Genomic DNA, 21,451 nt, shown 5'->3' on the forward strand with positions numbered 1-21,451 from the left:
AAACTCACTATATTTTGTGTGGTTTATTATATGTCCAAAGAAATTGAAACTCAGACCTCCCACAATAATAAACACTGTGAATATATAAATGTATAAATGTTGGCCAAGGACCTTCCATGTGCCTACTCCTTTCATTCATAGATAGATAGATATATATATACTAGGGGCCCGGTGCACGAAATTCGTGCACTGGGTGTGGGCGGGGGGGGGGGGGGGGGAGTGTCCCTCAGCCCAGCCTGCCCCCTCTCACATACTGGGAGCCCTCAGGCGTTGACCCCTATCACCCTCCAATCGCAGGATCGGCCCCTTGCCCAGGCCTGACGCCTCCGCCAGAGGTGTCAGGCTTGGACAGGGGACCCCCATCTCCCCCCGATCACTGGCTCTGGCCCCCGCCCAGGCCTGAGGCCTCTGGCCCAGGAATCAAGCCTGGGCAGGGGACTCCCATCTCCCTCTGATCGCTTGCTCCACCCCCTGCCCAAGCCTGACGCCTCTGACCCAGGCTTCAGGCCTGGGCAAGGGGACCATCATATCCCCCCAATCCCCGGCTCAGCCCCCCGCCCAGGCCTGATGCCTCAGCCAGAGGAGTTGACCCTCATCACCCTCTGATCACCAATCACCGGATCGGCCCCTTGACCAGGCCTGAGGCCTCCGGCAGAGGTGTCAGGCCTGGGCAGGGGACCCCCAGCTCCCCGCGGTTGCAGGCTCTGCCCCTGCCCAGGCCTAACGCCTCTGGCCGAGGTGTCCGGCTCGGGCAGCGGGGACCCGCAGCTGCAGCGGCCCCGCGATCGTGGGCTCCGCTTTAGGCTCAGGCAAGGGACCCCTAGCTCCCGGGACTGCCAGCTTCGACCGCGTCCAGCTCCCATTGCTGGCTCCACCCCTATTTCCTGCTATCACTGGCCAGGGCAGAAAAGGCACCTGATTCTCCGATCATGGCTGGGGGGCAGGGCAAAGGCGGCCCCAGGGCCGCCTTTGCCCTGCTCCCCAGCTCTTAGCTCCCCCCTGGGTTTCCGATCACTGTCAGTGGCAGGGGGCTTCTTCCTGCTTTCCCTTTCGCCTCCCTGCATTGTGCCTACATATGCAAATTAACCGCCATCTTGTTGGCAGTTAACTGCCAATCTTAGTTGGCAGTTAACTGCCAATCTTAGTTGGCAGTTAACTGCCAATCATAGTTGGCAGTTAATTTGCATATAGCCCTGATTAGCCAATGAAAAGGGTATCATCGTACGCCAATTACCATTTTTCTCTTTTATTAGTGTATATATATATATTCTCACTTAATCCTCAAAAATCATGGGAAAATATGGGCTTTCTCATTGCAGAGGGGATATGTAAAAGGCAGAACTGAAACTAAAAGCAAACCTCATAACCCTAAAGCTTGTGTTCTTCCCACCACATTTCTAAAGCTGGCACATGTGAACGCTGTAGGGTTGGTTACATTGCAGCTCTCTGCAAATCTGTCACTTTGCCACACATGCTTCCAGGATCTCCTCCCTCTACCAACCCACAACGAAATACCCAGGCAGAGGGGAACTTCTTAAATAGTCTTAACAAAAATTCAGAAGTCATCATTAGATTCCCCCACCCTCACACAAAAAAATCAAAAGTATATCTAAAAGCCTTTTGGTACATTCATGCATCAGAAAAGGTACTGAATTAGCCTCTAAAATCCTGGGGTTTTTTTACACTTTAAAATTTTTCTATTACAGTTTACATTCAATATTATTCTGTCTTAGTTTTGATAAACAGCAAAATGGTTAGAAAATTATGTACTCTATAGAGTGGCACCCCTGCTGCTACAAGTAGCACCTGGCCACATATATAGTTATCACAATATTATTAACTATGTCTCCTACACTGCTACTTTACATTCCCATGACTGTTCTGTAACTACCAATTTGTACTGCTTAATCACTTCACCTTTTTAAAAGTCCTTTTTATTCCAACAGTTTGTGACATGTCAGGCACTGTACAAAGTTCCTCACATGCACGATCCTGTCTAACCTTCTCAATAGGCCTATAAGGCAATGACTGCTTGACCCCATCTTACATATGAGAAAACAGAGGCTTAGAAAAGTAAGAATACAAAACCTTTAAGTGACAGGGCCAAGATTCAAGCACAGAGGTCTGTCAGATACAGGGTCCACTTTGATCACTACAATGTATGGTTGCCCTTCCATTGCTAAGACATGATTTTTTTTTTCCTAGTCCTATGACCACTGGAGATATAAGTCCACAATGAGAACATGCTTAGATTATCCACAATCCAAGAAATACTCCTGAGGGGGGATGAATCATTCTGGTAAAGCAGGAAACCACAGAAGCTACAGGTGAAGGCAGGAGTCAAGTCAACCCCCACCCAGCTTGCAGTCAGAGACAGACTGCATAAGCACCTCACCTGCAAAGCCACACCAACTGTTCTACAGAATAAGTTTCCGAGTTGAAGCTCTAGTTTCCCCTTCAAAACAAGGCCAATCAATAACTCAGAGAAGAACTGCCCATACAATGACCCCTGGGATCACTTCACAATCTAAAAACAAAAAATAGCTGGTCACCACTGATCTCATAGCCAAGTGGGTCAAAGCTTTGTTCTTGCTGTTCCAAACTTTATTTCAATTCACCCATGGTAATGAACAGACCAGCTGATTATCTGGAGCGTTGACTCATTCCCTTCATTATCAGATATAGCTGCCAACAACTGGGTTTTAGGGTACTGGGTAGTAGGATATCCGACTCAAGAAAACTGTACAGGTAGAAATTTGTGGTTGGGGACAGAGATCATTAAAAAATTTTACAGAGCATCCCTGTGTTCATTGCAGCCTTATTTACAATAACCAAGAAATGGAAGCAACCCAGATGTTCATCAGGAGACAAGCGGCTAAAAAAGCTACGGTACATATATACAATAGAGTATTACTCAGGCATAAAAAGGAATGAAATCTTACCATTTGCAACAAAATGGATGGACCTAGAGGGTATTATGCTAAGTTAAATAAGTCAGACAGAGAAAGACAAATACTGTATGATTTCACTTATTAGATAGTTTTGGGAATCTAAAGAACAAAATAAATGAACAAACAAAACAAAATAGACTCATAGATATAGAAAATAGACTGATGGTTGCCAGATGGAAGAGGAGTTGGGGGTAACAAGGATAAAGGGATTAAGAAATAGAAATTGGTAGTTACATGGATGTGAAGTACAGCACTGGAATATAGTCAATAATATTGTAGTAACTATGCATGGTGCCAGGTGGGGACTGGAATTATCAATGGGATCACTTTGTGAAGTATATGAATGTCTAACCGCACTATGCTCTACGCCTGAAACTAATATAAAGTAGTATTTAATTCCAACTGTAATTGAAAAATTTAAAAAAATTTAAAAATGCTAGGAGTGGAAAGTGCCATACTCATATATTCAGTCCATCAACATGTACCAAGTGTCTATTATGTGCCAAGCACTAATTAGGTGCTAGAGATACAGGATAAACAAGACAGACAAGGAGAAGACATGAAATTATATTTTATCAATCCTTTAAAGTTTCTATAACTGCTCCTTGGATCTGAGACTTTTCTAGTAAAGGATTTCTCAATATCCTATCACACTGGACTTCACTTTTTCAGATGTTCCTTCTTAGTCATTTCACATATGATGCAAGATTTATGGAGCAACAGCTTTTTTTATATCCACTAAAGAAAGTATGCATTGAAAAACTAAATCTTAAAACAAATCGAGATTTATTTAATAGCTTTTAAAGGATTATTTTAAAAATTAGTGGATAAAAGAGGTAAATAACAAACATGCAATTAAAAATTACGCAGATCTTAAAGAGAGAATAAAAATAGACAAATACTTGCACAATTATTCTTAGTTGAAATAAAAATGATAACCTTCAACCTATAAATAACTATGCAATATAGTGGATTCAGTAAAAAGAATTCCTGGTGAACACATATTATAGCTTAAAAGTTGAACAATACTGTGTTCTATGGCTAAAGGAGACAATTACAAGTCTTGAAAAAGGTAATTCACATACACTAAATATAAAATCATCAGAAGTTTATAACCTAATCCAAGCCATAAACTAAGCATTCAGCATATAGATCAGATAACCAGAAACTGAAAGCAGATTAGGAGTCTCCAATCATAGCCCATTTCTCCTTTAATGCTCACAGAAAATCTTCTCAAATTAAGTGTGCCTTATGTTCTGGCACAGAACTCTGTTTAGGTAAAAAGCTCTTACTATACTGACAAATAAAATAAAAACAGAATTTGAAAGCAGGAAAATCACGGTTGCTTCATACATCTGCCTCTTCAAAATTATTCCAATATGTCTAATGATATTTTCAGAGGAAAGCAGAAGCCTATGAAACAAACAGCAGTGGTCTAGGAAAATTAAGAAACAGCAACATGCCCTGGCAGGAGGCTCAGTTGGTGGGAGCACTGTCCTGTACACCAAGAGGTTGAGGGTTCAATTCCCGGACAGGGCACATTACCTAGGTTGGGGGTTTGATCCCCAGTTGGGAAGCGTATATGAAGCAATAGGTAAGTGTTTCTCTGTATGGCTCAGTGGTTGAATGTCGACCCATGCACTGAAGGGTCACCGGTTGGATTCCTGGTCAGGTCACATGCCCTGGTTGCAGACTTGATCCCCACCAGGGAACATGCAGGAGGCAGCCTATTGATGTTGATGTTTCTCTCTCATGGATGTTTTTATCTCTCTCTTCCTCTTCCTTCCTCTCTTTCTAAAATCAATAAAAACATATTTTTTTTTTAAATGGGGGGCATAGCCTGCTGCTCAGAGGCAATCACTTTCAACAATTAAAAAAAAAAAAAGAAACAGCAACATATAAATGCCATAGTGCAGTTTTGCTTCAAAATTTCCAACTCACAATACAATGACAACAGCTTTTGTGTGAACAACTCACTTGCTTCTGGGACCACTTGAGGGTAGAGTCGGGCCCTTTTTGGGCTATTCTAGATTTAAAATGAATGAAAATAGGTAATGAGAAGCAGCTACAAACCTTGATAATCAAGAATGTTTGCTATAGCCCAGCCAGTGTGGCTCAGTGGTTGAGCATTGACCTATGAACCAGGAGGTCACGGTTCAATTCCCTGTCAGGGCACCTACCCTGGTTGGGGGCTCCATCCCCAGTAGGTGTGCAGGGGGCAGCCAATCAGTGATTCTCTCTCATCATTCATGTTTCTATCTCCCTCTCCCATCTTCTTTGAAATCAATAAAGATATATTTTAAAAATAAAGAGTGTTTGCTATATATTTAACAAGATGAAACACACCTTTTAAAATATAAGCTAATTAAATACCGAGTCCTGAGCTCCATGAAGTTTGGATATTGTGAGCAGCACTTTTCCATGACCTATCTACATTTCACCAAATAGTAAAAATATGTCCCTGTGGGAGGCAAACCAGGGAAATATCTTAGTTTGGGTTCCAAGTGTAAGAGATTTAGCTGAAGTAGAAGAGTGTCATTCTTAGGATATCAAGGTTTTACCTGCTCAAAGATTTCATAAATGGGCATCAAATGACCCACAGGTAATGACAATTATAAATGTAATCATAAAACTCCATAAAGGTTACTTAAGCTCTGTCACACAGAAATTCTTGCCAGGAACTGTCTTTTTTCTGACTTCTGTTGCCTTAAACAAAGACTCAGGAACACAGGATTCTTTCTGAACATTTAAACTTTCCATAAATACAGGTAAGCCATTCCCTCACCTGTCATTAATGAATACTAATAAATATTTATACACATTAGCAGCTTTTAAATGCTCCTATAACTTGCCTTTTTAATTCGCATATATTTGCATGTAGCTTATTTCTTAAAAAAAAAAAAAAAAAACCCTTAAAAAGTGAACTTTGTAAATAGAGCCAGAGTCATAGAAGCATTGAACAGACTGTCCAACCTAAGAGGGAAAGCAGGGCATGGGGGTGGGTAAGAGATCAACCAAAGGACTTGTATGCCTGCATATGAACATAACCAATGGACACAGACAGTAGGGGGGTGAGGGCATGTGCTGGTGGGTGGGAGCAGCTGGGGAGAAGTCAATGGGGGTAAAGGGAGACATATGTAATACTTTAAACAATAAAGAATTTAAACTTAAAAACTGAACTTTGTAAACATACTATGTTCATAAATATGAATTTCTGTTACCTGTACCTTGGTGTGACATAAATTAATCAAAAGTAACCCCTACGGCCCAGCTGGAGCGTATCAGTTGGTTGAGTGTCAGTTGGCTGAGCGTTGTCACATTGTCATATGCACCAAAAGGTTGCCGGTTCAATTTCATGTCAGGCACATGCCTGGGTTGCAGCTTCAGTCCTCAGTTGGGATGCATATAGAAGGCGGCTGATTGATGTTTCTCTCTCTCTCTCTTCCTCTCTCTAAGCATGTTCTCAGGTGAGGATTAAAAAAAAGTAACCCCTATGACACAGGTATGCCACTCATTTGAATGTACTCGAAATGGTCTAGTAAACACTAACAAAATACTCCTAGAACTTACATGTTAAGTCAAAAGCACAACTGACTGTGCAAAGATTTCATAATGCTGACAACTCTTAATTTCAGACTTTGGAAACAAAGAATGCAGACCTGCAGGTCAACATTCATTTTAATAAACACAGCAGGCTCAGTCCTTGGATATCCCAGTCATGGGTTATATTTAATGATTAAATGAATTTTCTACACTACTGATTTTATAAAGGAAAGAAGAGTCTGGAACTCTATGAAGAGTCTAGGCTAGCATCTCCTTTCCAATTTTACTTCAGATTTACCAACTACCACAGGGTAAGTACATAAAATATAGGCAACGCTAAGTTGCTGGACAAGAAAAGTCAGCTAGACTCCCTACCCCTCTAGATTGCCTACAAACCTTTTCTTATTCTGATAATATGTAAACACTTGCCATTATGCATCTCTGGGGAAATGACCAGAAGTTAATTTTGAAAAGCTAAAAGCTTACTGTCCAGGTATTAATGTCTAAATTTTTACTGGGTCAACCAAAACTAGCTTCCAAAGACCAAGTGCTAAAAATTGAGGAATTGTTTTAGTAGAGCTGATGTACATCAAAATAATTAGACATATTATGGAAAGTGTAACTCATAAATATTGCTTAGAACCTTCAAAGGTAGCCTACATTTCAACCTTAAGTCATTCTCTATGCATATCATAATACACATATGGTTCTGCATCTGTAATGTATCCAATGCATATCTGCCATCTAGATTCCATTATCTAAATGAAATTTTGTTTGTTTACTATTCTCATTCTGACCCAGATATTCAATAATTTGGCATTCGGTTGACTTGGCTGTCAACCAAGGACCATACACTCCATACATCAGCAACAAGAAATCAACACAATTATGGACTATAGTCCTAAAGAATACTAAATTGAAATGACATCATTGGCATAATTCAATGATCTAAAACAGCCTAGATTTTTTTCAAAAACTGAAAAAATTAATACAAGAGAATTTAAATACAGATCAAATTCTACTACTAGAAAACCAATACATAAGAAAAAAGTTTCAAGTCTCAAGCCATAACTCCACTTGCTTCCATAAGAGTCAGTATAAAAAAAAAAATTCTTCATGCCCTACCGGTTTGGCTCAGTGGATAGAGCAGTGTCCTGCGGACTAAAAGGTCCAAGGTTCAATTCCCAGGTTTGATTCCGGTCAAGGGCATGTATCTTGGTTGCGGGCACATCCCCAGTAGGAGGTGTGCCGGAAGCAACTGATAGATGTTTCTAACTCTCTATCCCTCTCTCTTCCTCTCTGTAAAAATCAATAAATTTTTTTTAATTCTTCATTAAGGAATTATAATTCCCACTTGGAATTTGATTTAATGATATCATATCAATATTTATTAAAAAACTTTAAATAATTTTAATAAAATCTGGGAATTTATTTAAATACTTCTCATTACTAATTTCATATAAAAATAAGTGATGAGCCTAAAGCATTTATAGGTATGTAAGATTTTTATTTCCAATGCATGTTCCATTACAGCAGCAATAAATGTTCTCAAATGTACAACTCAATGAAATCACTTACATTATGAGTCCTTAAAAATTTCCCTTGAAGCCCAGCTGGTGAGGCTCAGTGGCTGAGCCTCGACGCATGAACCAAGAGGTTTCCAGTTCGATTCCCAATCTGGGCACATGCCCGGGTTGCAGGCTCGATTCCCAGTAGGGGCATACAAGAGGCAGCCAATTGATGTTTTTCACTGATATTTCTATCTCTCTATCCCTCTCCCTTCCTCTCTAAAATCAATAAAAACATATAAAAAATGTAGGCATTCTTGAGTGGTCATTAAAACCGTAATATTTAAAAAAATCCCTTGAAAAACCATACAAAAGATCAATGAAACCAAGAGCTGGTTCTTTGAAAGGATTAACAAGATTGATGAACCTCTAGCCAGGCTCACCAAGAAACAAAGAGAGAGGACCCAAATAAACAAAATCACAAATGAAAGAGTTGAAGTAACAACTGACCCTACTGATATACAAAGGATTGTCAAAAAACACTACGAACAACTCTACTCCAACAAACTGGACAACCTCGATGAAATGGACACATTCCTAGAAAAATACAAGCTTCCAAAACTCAACCAGGAAGAATTAAAAAACCTGAATAGGCCAATAACTACTGATGAAATTGAAACAGTAATCAAAAAGCTTCCAGCAAACAAAAGCCCTGGACCAGATGGCTTCACATGGGAGTTTTACCGAACATTCAAAGAAGAACTAAAGCCAAGCTAAGTTTTGGAATCAGATAGCTAAGATTTGGAATCAGCCTAAGTGCCCATCAGATGAATGGATTAAAAAACTCTGGCACATCTACACAATGGAATACTACGCTGTTGTAAAAAGGAAGGAACTCCTACCATTTGCAACAGCATGGATGGAGCTGGAGAGCATTATGCTAAGTGAAATAAGCCAGACAGAGAAAGATAAATACCACATGCTCTCACTCATTTGTGGATTATAATGAACAACATAAACTGATGAACAAAAACAGATGTAGAGACAGAGAAGCATCGATCAGATGCTCAAAACTCAGAGGGATGGTAGGGGAGGGTGGGGGTGAGGGGGAGAGATCAACCAAAGGACTTGTATGCATGCATATAAGCATAAGCGATGGATGTGGACAACAGGGGGTGAGGGTGAGGGCAGGATTGGGGGGATGAGGGGACATTGGGGGAATAAGGACACATTTGTAATATCTTAATCAATAAAGGAAAAAAAATAAATGCAGTTAGCTGAAATATATATATATATATATATATATATATATATATATATATATATATGGTTACTACTATAAAAACATATCCTTGCTAAACTGGTTTTATTTATTTTTAAATAAACCTGATACTGGGGGGGGGCGGGGAATCCCTTGGATTTGTTTCATATTCACTACTTAGAGCATCACCTTGCATGTGGTAGGCTCCCAATATTTATTAAATTGTTGAACTCAATGGGATAGACTATAAGATCATAAAATGCAGAAATTGCACTCTTTTAACTTAATTTTGTACAGACCTTAGGAAAAATATTCTAAGTATTCAATAAATGTCTACTGATAATACTGTAATCCTGGTATTAAAGACAATTAAGTATTTTCAAATAGAAATTTTATTTCTGGGAGACAGGAGAGCATAACTATAAAGGAACAATCAGGTTTGGGATCAAAAATTGGCTCTGCCCCTTATAGCCATATGACTGGGAAAGTTAATAATTCTTGCAGGGTCACAGTTCCCCCATACGTAAAATTGATCTTCTGATGCTATTAGCCTCATGGAGCTGTTGTAAAGAGTGAATAAAATCAAGTATGTCCACTGATTGGTACAGCATGTCGTAATGTATATTGTTCATGTGGGTAGATCAGATTACAAGACCAAAGTAATATACTATTTGGCATATAGAATTTCACAGCAATTTGCCAGCCCTTTATATAATACTAGAAGCCCAATGCACGGAATTTGTGCACTCAGGGGGGTCCCTCAGCCTGGCCTGCACACTCTCGCAGTCCAGGAGCCCTCGGGGGATGTCCGACTACCACCGCCCCTGCACTCACCAGCCATGAGCCCGACTTCTGGATGAGCAGCGCTCCCCCTGTGGGAGTGCACTGACCACTGGGGTGGCAGCACCTGCATTGAGCGTTTGCCCCCTGGTGGCCAGTGTGCATCATAGTGACCGATCATTCCACTGTTCGGTCAATTTGCATATTAGCCTTCTATTATATAGGATTATAAGGATTTTTTTCATAAGCCTATTTGAAGCAGTCTAGACTACTAAAGTTTCCATTAATGATGATAATGATTTCCCAGTGTAAAACTGAAGACACTGCAGGCATCCATCCCACTGGCATATTTCTGATTTGGTTCTAGCCAATCCACCTCTGGGAACTATCTAATTTTAAAAAGATGTGTACTTTGGTTCTGGCATGTGGCTTGTAACTCTTATCACATCCAAACCTAGGGGCTGGACATCCTAATATCCAGTTTGTACATGTTTCTGACCTGAAACAATTAGGATTAGAACAAGTTAATCTGGGACCTTCTCAGGGTGATCCCAGCTTCAGATGGCAGAGCAGCTGAGAAAAGAAAACAGGCCCTTTAAGTCAGGTTGGGTAAGAGCACTTGAGAAAAACACAGGCACAGAGCCTGCTGAAAATGACTAACTGTGAAGAAAGTTGTCAAAGACTTAGAAGTCGGCAAAAGAGAGTAGCGGGTATCCTTCCAGTGGAGGGCTGAACTTTGTGTAGCACATCCTCTAGGAAATATCGGATTTTAAAAGGATGTGCACCTTTGATTGTCCTGGTGATAAGACCATTTTACAGTGCTGTTGGGATAAACATTAAGTTGCACAAAACTTACAGCAATGCAAATAACTCTTGTCACAGCAATACAAATGAAAATTACCTCGTAGATACAATTGATTTCCCCCGTGAAGAAAAGATGACTCCAATGTCTATACTTATAGAATTGCCTTACAGGCATTATTCAGTTTTGCATCTATTAGCAAATTTATTTCAGCATTCCCGATTGTGTGTGTATATGATATCAGCTCTTCAAATTCTCCTTTGAAATAATTTTAATATCTTAGTGGTTTTCTCATTTAATAATAGCTAATTAAATTAAATTTTTGCCATTTATTCACATTTTAGAGAGCCGTGATTTTAGATTTTTGAAAATTATAATTCAGTACTTCTGATGAAGGAGCACTTTCATAGGAAGGAAAATTGATGTGGTAGAAAGGAGCTTTCAGTTTTATCCAGAATTATTTATTTCTCTGAAAGAAAGAGGGGGAGAAGGAAAACAAATCTCCAAATGTTTAACAGCTATTATGTTTCTGTAGTGAATGCATGAGTGTTATATACTATTTTACGTACTTTAAGACTGAAATGTTTCGTAACTTAAAATTTTTTTTAATGATTTTTTAAAAAGAATCAGTTGGGTAGGGAAAATGGGAGTACAGGTAGTTCGTCCTGCCTTCCTCCTTAGCATCAATTTTTCCCATGGAAACAGATATCTCATAAGCCTCTATTATCCTGTAGATTTAGGCCTGCTTTTCCTTTGTCATTTTTCCATACATCTATCATAGTAAAAGGCACATCACAGGCAATGAATAAGTGCTTATAGAACTGAATTACTGGGAATATACTCTAACACTAGAGAAAAATGAATCAGACTCAGGAGGCAGAATTTCTCAGGAAACCAGGGAAAAGAAGTCTTCCCAGGCTGTGTTGTCAACTCAGCTCTCTGACTTACTCCAGAGAAAGGCCTGGTCTGTCACTTGGCAGCCCATCCTAATACCATGTCCAGAAAACAGCCTACGACTTGCCTGGAGGAAGCCCAGTTTACAGCTCCAGGCAATAAACTGGCAACCAGGACTCAGTCTAGGCTGCAGACCCTCTTTGGTATTGACAGAGAAATGACAAGGTCAGTTTACGGATGGATTACTTTACAAGACTCTTAATAAGAAATCAGTGAAATTCTTTAGTAAAAGGGCACTAGAACTTAAGTGTCACTACCATGACTCTTCCTCATAATAATGGTACATGGACCAAGATGCTAGAACTGATCCTCTTGAACAGCATATATACTTCAAAATATTTTTCCCTGCAGGGAGGGAAAGTGTGGTACAGTGGAGAAAACACATGAATTATTTGGAAGTCAGAAGACCTGAGTTGGACTCCTACTCAACCACTTGGTTTATTCTGGCCAAGTCACATACCCTTTCCAAGGAGACGTTTCCTCAACTGTCAAATATAGATAACTGTATGGCCATATTTATTTACTGTATGGAGGTAATAAGATGATCAAAGGAGTACTACACTGTACAGGACAACATACATTTATATTATTATTCTGATATAGCCACATAAAATCAGATGCACCCCAGTTTGACCAAACTATAAATTGGGAAATACCTAACTGGAGGTAAAAGCCATGGCCCCTGGGCAAAAGAATCCCATCCCTGTTCCTGGCTCAGGTTTAAGATAATATTTGTCACAATAAACATATGAGAAAACTTGAATGTGACATTAAGGAATAGTTGACATGTAAAACCCTGAGTTTACTTATTCTCATTGGATGATTTTTAAGTAAGAAATAGGAGTAACCAAGATTTTTCAAGGAGTATGAATTCTCTGGCTTAGGCAAATACTTGGTCTTATATGTTTTGGAGCCCATGAATAGATGACCTGACATTCACTAGGGCAGCTCTTCCCATGTTTCTGTCTCTTAAGAATTCTTAGAAGAGACTAAAAGTGTTGCAAAATACTAATACAATTGGTCACAACCATTTTTAGAGATTTGCTGTACAAAGGATTATAACTTCCTTCCTGTATGAATCATAAACCAAAGGCAGCTGCTTTCCTCGTTGTTGATTACCTACTATCACAGAAAAGGTTTGCTTGTAATGGAATGTTTACTATTACCCTGTACAATTCTGTGGCATTTGAGTTACACAGATCTGCTTTGTTATGCTTTTTAGTAGAAGACAGCGTTAACATTTATATATTCTCTCCTCCCTCTAGCTCCCTTAAGAAGATTACCACAATTAGCCTAGGCTATGCATCTTTTAGTTCTTTTATGTTTTCTTTGGGGAAAACAACAAAAAAACTACAAAATAAAACCTGCATAGAAGTACTCACTTTAAACATTTTTTTTTTGGAATTATTAGACAGAATTTTAAAAATCAGCTCTGCCCTGGTCAGATGGCTCAGTTGGTTGGAGTACTGTCCTGTACACCAAAAAAAGGTTGCAGTTTGATCCTGGTCAGGGCATGTACGGGAGGCAACTGATAGATGTTTCACTCTCACTCTCCCTTCCCCTCTCTCTAAAAATCAATAAAACGTATCCTCTGGTGAGGATTACAAAAAAAAATAAAAATCAGCTTTGTCTCATCCCCTTTCTCTCCAATAATTTGATACATATTTTGATCAACATTTTAGTCAATATCTCCAGCCACAGAGAAAAGCCAATATATTAAAGCAACTAAAAACCACAAGGTATTAGAATCACCAGTGGATTTTTAAATAATTTGTAATTTGTTTTGCTTTCCTGTTTTTTCTTTTATGCCATAATAAAATTTGCAAAATTAATTCTGCTCCCTGAAAATAAGGGTGTCTTTCTTAAATACAGCCAGTTTCCCCACTTACCTATATCCAAATTATGGGATGGCAAAGCTGTTTTCAAAACAAAATTTTGAGAACAACTATCTTAATTACCCCACTTGATTCCGCAAATGTTCCACTTACCCCATTGATTTAAGGTCACTTGCTAAATTTATGTCAGAGCAATTTCATGAATCTACATTAAGAAAATAAAAGAGCCCTGGACAGTTTGCTTAGTGGTTAGAGCATCAGCCTGGTGACCAAAGGGTCACAAGTTCGATTCCCAGTCAAGGGCATGTACCTCAGTTGCAGGCTTAATCCTCAGCCCTGGTCGGGTGTGAATGGACAGCAACAAATCAATGTTTCTCTCTCTTCCCCCTCCTCCCTCCCTTCCACTTACTCTCTAAAAAAAAAAAAAAAAAAAAAAAAAAACAATGGGAAAAATATCCTAGGGTGAGGATTTAAAAAAGAAAGATAAAGGCACTTACAGCAATTAAACAAAACAAATCAAAACAAAACCAAAAAGAGTATACCTTCCCAAGGCTGTAGTTTTCTGCTTTCTTCCTTATATCCACATAGCTGTGGGTTCCTGCAACTGTCTACTCCCTTCATTTACCACATTCTCAACTTTCATCTTGCCCGCTGTGAGTTGGGGTAGTGTTTGAAGGGACTACCTGGGGCAACTTGCTTGGAAAGTAAGTAGCTGGGACCTATTGGTGGAGACTTGCACATTCACTGGGCTTTGTGCTTGCCAATCTCTCATTGCTCCACAAAGAAGCTGTGAACCAACTTTATCCTGCAAACCAGAAACAGGAACTGAATGTGCCTCTAACCAGGCCTCCAAAACAGGAAGCAGGGGACAGTCCCTATAGCGCGAGAGAGGAACTGACCTGCAGCACAAAACTCCCAGAAGGCTGGCACCAGCCAAGGCCACAGGTGAGACAAGGCCACACTGTGCATTTATAATTAGGCCTCACCTACAAGTGGAACCAACTTGAACTACCAACTGATGAATGCCTTAAGCAGACCACAGGAGATGGAGTTGAGGGAAGAAACCAGAATCCCAGGAGCCTGGAAAGCAGGGTCAGTCACAGCAATCTACAGTTGACTATTTAGAGTAAGAAATGGATGCTCTAAAAAACAAATTTACTTTTGTCCTTTGGAGTTTTCCTCTTAGTTTTGCTTTTCTTTCCAATTTTCTAGTAAAGCTCTTTTTGGCAAATTATAATTTTGCCTTCAAGAAAGCAAACGGAAACACAGTGCTTTGGGTTCATAGAGGGTGGGTAATGGCAAGCCAGCAAAAAAAAGTCGAAAGGCCTGAGAAAACACATGTGCAGAGCACCACTGGGATATATTTTTTAAATCCCTTCTTAACCATAGTTTTCCTTTACATTGGCCCTCTTGATAATTTTGCTAAGGCTTGTTTCTTCCGTGAAGAAACAGTGACTGAAAGGTGGGAAGAGGCTGTAAGGTAGTTTAGATCAAACACTACTCTGTTGATTGGCATGATAGTTTTCACTCATCCGTGGTGAAATAGGGACCAAAATAATAAATAACGAGTTTTTCCATACACTCACTATATGCAAAAAGCTAGCCTTTATTCTAAGCTTATGCCAATCCTCCTTTTATTCCAGACCTCACCACAGCCCCTGCTGTCATCACCACCAAGCCAAAGAGAGATTCCTGGCCCATATGCTACCGCAAGATAGATAAAAGCAAAAGTTACTGATTCTAACACAGGGATGGGCATATTTAAAGTCCCAATTTTAGGTTTCAGTAACATAATTTTCCTGAATGTTTAACAGTGAATGGGTTTCATACTTCAAGGATACTAAGCTAACACGGCTTCCTCTAGGATAGTCCTAGAGACTCTAACTACCATGGATAATGCTGTTTCTAACGTAAAATGTACTCCTGGTTCCAAGCAGCAGCCCTAAATAACTTAACCTGGATTAGTGAATATAATTTCTTTATGTTTCATTTTTCTTATAAGTAAAATAGCTGAATAATAAAGCCTATTCTAGCTATATTTCAAAGAACTAATGTTCATTAAAAAAATTTTTTGAGACCCTGCCAGTTGGGGGGGTCTGTGTACCTGAGTGGAGTAGCTCTTTATAACTAACATCTGTATCGCTGACATCTCTTAGCTTTCCTAGAGATTTACATTGCAGGGGACTTGAAATATTAACTTGGCATTTGCCATCTGAGTGATAGTCTTGTATATATAAACATGACGTATTTTCATAAAAAGCTTTGATAGAAATTAGTTTCCCTCAGAACAGGAATGAGAGAGTGACAAATGTAGTTAAAAACAAACCAGATTATAGTTTAATGGTCAAACAGGGAAATTCGGTGAAAACCTTTAACTGCTATCTATTCTTTAAAAAACACACCAACCAGTACACATAGATAGAAGAAGCTTGTGAAAATGTAACCAAACTTTAAGTTCTTCCTCATGCCATTAAGTTGAGCTATGTGAACACCAACATGCCTTTTAAATGTTAAGGCCCTCATTAAGCTGTCCTTGCTTAACCTTCCATCTCAGTTCAGGTGTCACTTCTAAACCCCCCAAACCCACCACATCACCCGTCTGATTCCAGAATGTTTCCTGGGAGCCCAAGGCATTCTCTGTGAACCCTCTCAGAGGCCCCACTTAGAGCCAGGCTTTCAATCATGCCTCCCCACCAACTCGCAACTCCTTGGGGCCAGGTACATGGTATATATATATGAGTCCACAAACTAAAACACTTCACTTCGTATTAATAATGTTATAATTTTAAAGTATGGAAATTGAGAGCTGAGGGAATCTTGGAAACCTTTTATTCCAACCCTCCACTCTTTTTGAGATTTTAAATGACTAGCTCCCAATCAGAGAAGAAGCAAGGACCAGAATCCAGATCTTGAAACTCTTGTTTCAATGCTCACACCACGCTGCCATGCCTTTGCAAATTTATAGGATTAAATGAGGGAAATCAGAGTTTAATTCAATCCCTGGTCAATTTCATAAGCCTTTTGGAGGAGATGAATTGCATGGTTCAGAACAGAGCCAGGATAAAAACTCAGATCTAAGCTGAGGAGCAGTACTCTTTCCATCTACACTAATAAAAGAGAAAAATGGTAATTGGCGTACGGCGATACCCTTTTCATTGGCTAATCAGGGCTATATGCAAATTAACTGCCAACTATGATTGGCAGTTAACTGCCAACAAGATGGTGGTTAATTTGCATATGTAGGCACAATGCAGGGAGGCGAAAGGGAAAGCAGGAAGAAGCCCCCTGCCACTGACAGTGATCGGAAACCCAGGGGGGAGCTAAGAGCTGGGGGGCATGATCAGAGAATCAGGCGCCTTTGCCGCCCTGGCCAGTGATAGCAGGAAGTAGGGGTGGAGCCAGCGATGGGAGCTGGGCACGGTCGAAGCTGGCAGTCCCGGGAGCTAGGGGTCCCTTGCCTGGGCCTAAAGCGTAGCCCATGATCGCGGGGCCGCTGCAGCTGCGGGTCCCCGCTGCCCGAGCCAGACGCCTCAGCCAGAGGCGTTAGGCCTGGGCAGGGGCGGAGCCTGCAACCGCAGGGAGCTGGGGGTCCCCTGCCCAGGCCTGACACCTCTGCCAGAGGCCTCAGGCCTGGTCAAGGGGCCGATCCGGTGATTGGTGATCGGAGGGTGATGAGGGTCAACTCCTCTGGCCGAGGCATCAGGCCTGGGTGGGGGGGCGGAGCCGGGGATTGGGGGGATATGATGGTCCCCTTGCCCAGGCCTAAAGCCTGGGTCAGAGGCGTCAGGCTTGGGTGGGGGGTGGAGCAAGCGATCAGAGGGAGATGGGGGTCCCCTGCCCAGGCATGATTCCTGGGCCAGAGGCCTCAGGCCTGGGCGGGGGTCAGAGCCAGTGATCAGGGGGAGATGGGGGTCCCCTGTCCAAGCCTGACACCTCTGGCCCTCCGTCAGGCCTGGGCAAGGGGCCGATCAGGCGATCGGAGGGTGATGGGGGTCTACGCCTCTGGCTGAGGCATCAGGCCTGGGCAAGGGGCAGAGCCAGCAATCGGAGGGGTCTGGGGGTCCCCTGCCCAGGCCTGACACCTCTGTCAGAGGCGTCAGGCCTGGGCAAGGGGCCGATCCTGTGATTGGAGGGTGATGGGGGTCAACGCCTGAGGGCTCCCAGTATGTGAGAGGGGGCAGGCTGGGCTGAGGGACACTCCCCCCACACACACACCCAGTGCACGAATTTCGTGCACCGGGCCCCTAGTATATATCATAATGATTCAGCTTTCAAATGGAGGGGTGGATGTAGAACAAAGGTCAGCATGGCCCAGGGACCAAAATCCTGCCAGGCCTGTTTTTGTACAGCTTACAAGCTAAGAATGCTTTTTACATTTTTTTGATGGGTGGGGAGAAAAAAGAAAAAAAGAGTTATATTTTGTGAAATATATAAAATACCAATTTCAGTGTCCATTAATAAAGTTCACCGGACTACAGCCATGATCATTTGTTTAGATATTGTTTATGGCTGCTCTTGTGTAACAACTGCACAACTGAAAAGTGAGAGAGACCTGCTGCAAAGTCTAAAATATTTACTATCTGGCCCTTCACAGAAAACTCTGCCGAATCCTGGTGGAGGAGGCGCATTTGCTCTCTGAGAAATCAGAAGAAAAGCTGGACGGACTACCATCAGACTCAGCAGTCCTCAGTTTAGAAAAACAAAGGGTTTGGACAAAACAGATACCTCTGTCACATCTTCATGCTGAATGAGAGGGCTCAAACTTCATTCACTCACCTAGGCAGAGGGTAAGCTGGGACCTTCGAAGTGGAATGGGTCAGAGATGGCCTGCAAACACTGGTCTTCCTAGAGCAGTGGTTCTCAACCTTCCTAATGCCGCGACCCTCTAATACATACAGTTCCTCATGTTGTGGTGACCCCCAATTTCATTGTTACAAATTGAACATAATTAAAGCATAGTGATTAATCACAAAAACAGTATGTAATTATATATGTGTTTTCTGAAGGTCTTAGGCAACCCCTGTGAAAGGGTCGTTCGACCCCCTAAGGGATCGCGACCCACAGGTTGAGAACCGCTGTTCTAGAGTGACTCTTCCCCACTATTCCACACTGTACCCAAATGGCTCATAAGTTCCCTGCCAGCTCCCTACCATATGATTCCAAGATAGAGAACTACCCTTGACTTTGAGAGCAAACCTGCACAGCTAAATGGAGGCAGCGAGGGCAAAGCATACCATTTTAGTCAGCCACCGGCCCGGAATCTGGCATTGACTAGCTTCTACCTGAATCTTGGAGCTAGTTATGATCCCTTGGTCTTCTCAGCTAAGAAGGACAGTAAGAAGGCACTTCCTTCATAGGCTTGTTTGGAGGATTAAATGAGATACAGTTCAAATGTCAGGTCCCCTCTAATCTTTCTCCCCTTTCCAGACAATAAACAGTTAAGTGAACCTTGTTAGAAAACTTTCAAATAGGCTCACAGTTTACAATTTTTTAATAGAGCCACATAAAAAATATATCAGTGCAGTAAAAATAAGGTATTTGGTTGGGTGTTTCCCTCACACATCTTTCAGTTCTTTGAAGCTTCTTCCAAATTATAATCCCAGAATAAGAATACTGCAGTTTTTAGAAAAGTTATGTTTATGTAATTTTTATAGCAAGCTACCCAAAAAACCAAGCTACACTATATTATACTCATGGTCACTTATGAAGACCAAGATTGTAAAAAAAAAACAACACCCAGAACCAGAAAATCCTAGTTTATTTAGTCTGACTTCCTTAACATGAAGTTCTTCTTGTTCATAAAATAGTCAGCTTTGGATGAATTCCAAAACTAACATAAGCCTAATTCAGGTGTTTTGAAGAAATTGAAGACAATCAGAGCTGAAAACAAGATTGGAATATAAAATGTTTTATGTGATCACAAATGCAAGAACCTTATTGTCTGAAACCACCATTAAATAAAATTTTCTGCCCATGCTTATAAAAATAAATAAGTATATATTCTCTCAACATTGGTTGCACAGGCTACTAAAGGTTAATTTCAGTAACATGTTCTAATTTCTAATATTTGCTTACACAGCTAATTGCTTCAGTCACTAGACCTGCAATAACACTGAAATCTGTGATAGGCTGAAAATATACTTATTTTTTTCATAGCTTATGCTAGCAATCACCTTAATGGCCACTTTAGTCTTAGTTATTAAGATAGCCTATCAGCATTTTAAACAATGTTAAATTACACACTATCCAGCCCCTCCTGGTGTACGGGGTAATAAAACCAGACCCTAGTTCTTTCACTGAAATCCTAAAAAGATACCACACAAGTTTAGCATGAGTGACAAGGTTATTACTCTTGGAAGTAATTACTTGAAAGTTCAAATTGATACGAGATGGGAAATTCAAGCCACTAAACTTGTTTAGGTAAAATGACTCGGGAGATCATGACATGACAGGCAAATGCATAGATACACTCCTCGTGCGGCTGGCTTTGACATGGTCATGGTTTCTGTGCTCCCAAAACTACACAGAAAAAAAGGGGGGGAACGTCATCAAACAGTCACAGGTAGACATAGAAGGACAATATGGGCCAAACCTAACAGAAGAGAAACCAAGACACGGAGTGAAGAAGGGCTGATTGGGGCTGATGAATAGAAGTTCTTTATGAGGACCACGCGGACCCCGGGCTCCAGCGTGGCCGTGGGTGAGTCGGTCCCTCGCACCGATACACACGGGCTCCTGCGCCAGCACCCACTCGCTCCTAGGCAGGGCGAGTGCCAGGAGCAGCCGCGCAGCGCCGCTCGCTGCCCCTAAGGTGGGGCAAGAAGTAAAGTAGGAAGCACGCCTGCTGCCCAGAAAAATGTATTTTCTCCCCTGTAGCGGCCCCTGACCGCGGAGGATGGGGAAGGGGTTACACACGCACCTGCATTGTAAAAACGGTCCAGCACCGTGGTCTCCCCAAAGTCCAGTTTTCCAAAATGAAGGGTCTCCAGAGTGGCGCCCACCGTCTCGCACGCCTCCCGCAGGCTCTGCAGGGCCTCGGTCTCGGACACCACCTGCTGCCCCTGGCTCTCTTCGTTGATCACATAAGCCACCGTGGTCCGTCGGCCGCCGCCCCCACCAGAGTTGCCCCGGCAACGGACGGCGCTGCTCCCGGAGGCGGCGGCGGGACACCCAGTGACCGGGGCGGCGGCACTCTCCACGTTCCAGAAGCTGCCCGCTGGCGGCGGGGGCAGCTGGTTCTCCTCGCCCTCGGCCACCGCCGCCGCTCCTCCCCTCCAGCGGCTACCGTCCTCGGCGAGGGCACAGAGGCCCGAGTGGGCTAAGGGTGGCACGGAGAAAGTGATGTCCTCGCCCGTCTCCGCGCTCATCTTTCCCGGCCGGGCTGCAGCGGCGGCGTCCCCCGCGCAGCCGCTCCGTCTGGGCAGCCACAGCTCGGGGCTGCTCCGCGCGCGCCGGGCTAAGCAGCTGCCATCGCGAGTCGTGCCTTCCGCGCCGCGCCGACGCCTCCTCTCGGACGCCCTTTCCCCCGAAGGGACGCCGCTGCCCGGCGGCGCCTCGCCCCTCCTCGGCGCCTCCGTGGCCGCGCTGCTCGCCCGCCGCAGGGTGTAGAGTACAAGGGGTGGGACGGCGCTGCCTTTTCTTGGCGGGCGGACAAGTCGGCTCGCAAACCTGCGCGGCGGTGCAGCTCAAGGGCGCCGCGTTCGGGATGCGAGTGCCCGGGTGTGTCAACCCGGGGCCCCGGCTTCTTCCGCGCGGGCGCTCGGGGAGGGGCCAGGCGGAGCGTCCTTCGGGTGGGGAGCGGAGCTACCTGGCCCGCA

At 42.5% G+C, this 21,451-nt stretch overlaps 1 protein-coding gene across 5 annotated transcripts in view; it reads right to left on the reverse strand.

The window, feature by feature from the left end:
* MAP3K5 (mitogen-activated protein kinase kinase kinase 5) overlaps positions 1 to 21,250 on the reverse strand; it is a 177,915-nt gene extending 156,665 nt beyond the window's left edge. For 2 of the 5 annotated variants that reach the window (XM_059700424.1, XM_059700423.1), the window contains exon 1: positions 20,554 to 21,142. In XM_059700424.1, the coding sequence (XP_059556407.1) occupies positions 20,554 to 21,001 (448 nt within the window). In that variant the 5' untranslated portion in view covers positions 21,002 to 21,142. Of the gene's footprint in view, positions 1 to 20,553 lie in introns of all 5 variants that reach the window. The other 3 variants (XM_059700425.1, XM_059700426.1, XM_059700427.1) reach the window with 3 other exon arrangements.
* Between the last annotated feature and the right edge of the window lie 201 nt (positions 21,251 to 21,451).

This window comes from Myotis daubentonii, chromosome 6 (genome assembly GCF_963259705.1).
Source record: "Myotis daubentonii chromosome 6, mMyoDau2.1, whole genome shotgun sequence".
Classification (NCBI taxonomy): domain Eukaryota; kingdom Metazoa; phylum Chordata; class Mammalia; order Chiroptera; family Vespertilionidae; genus Myotis; species Myotis daubentonii.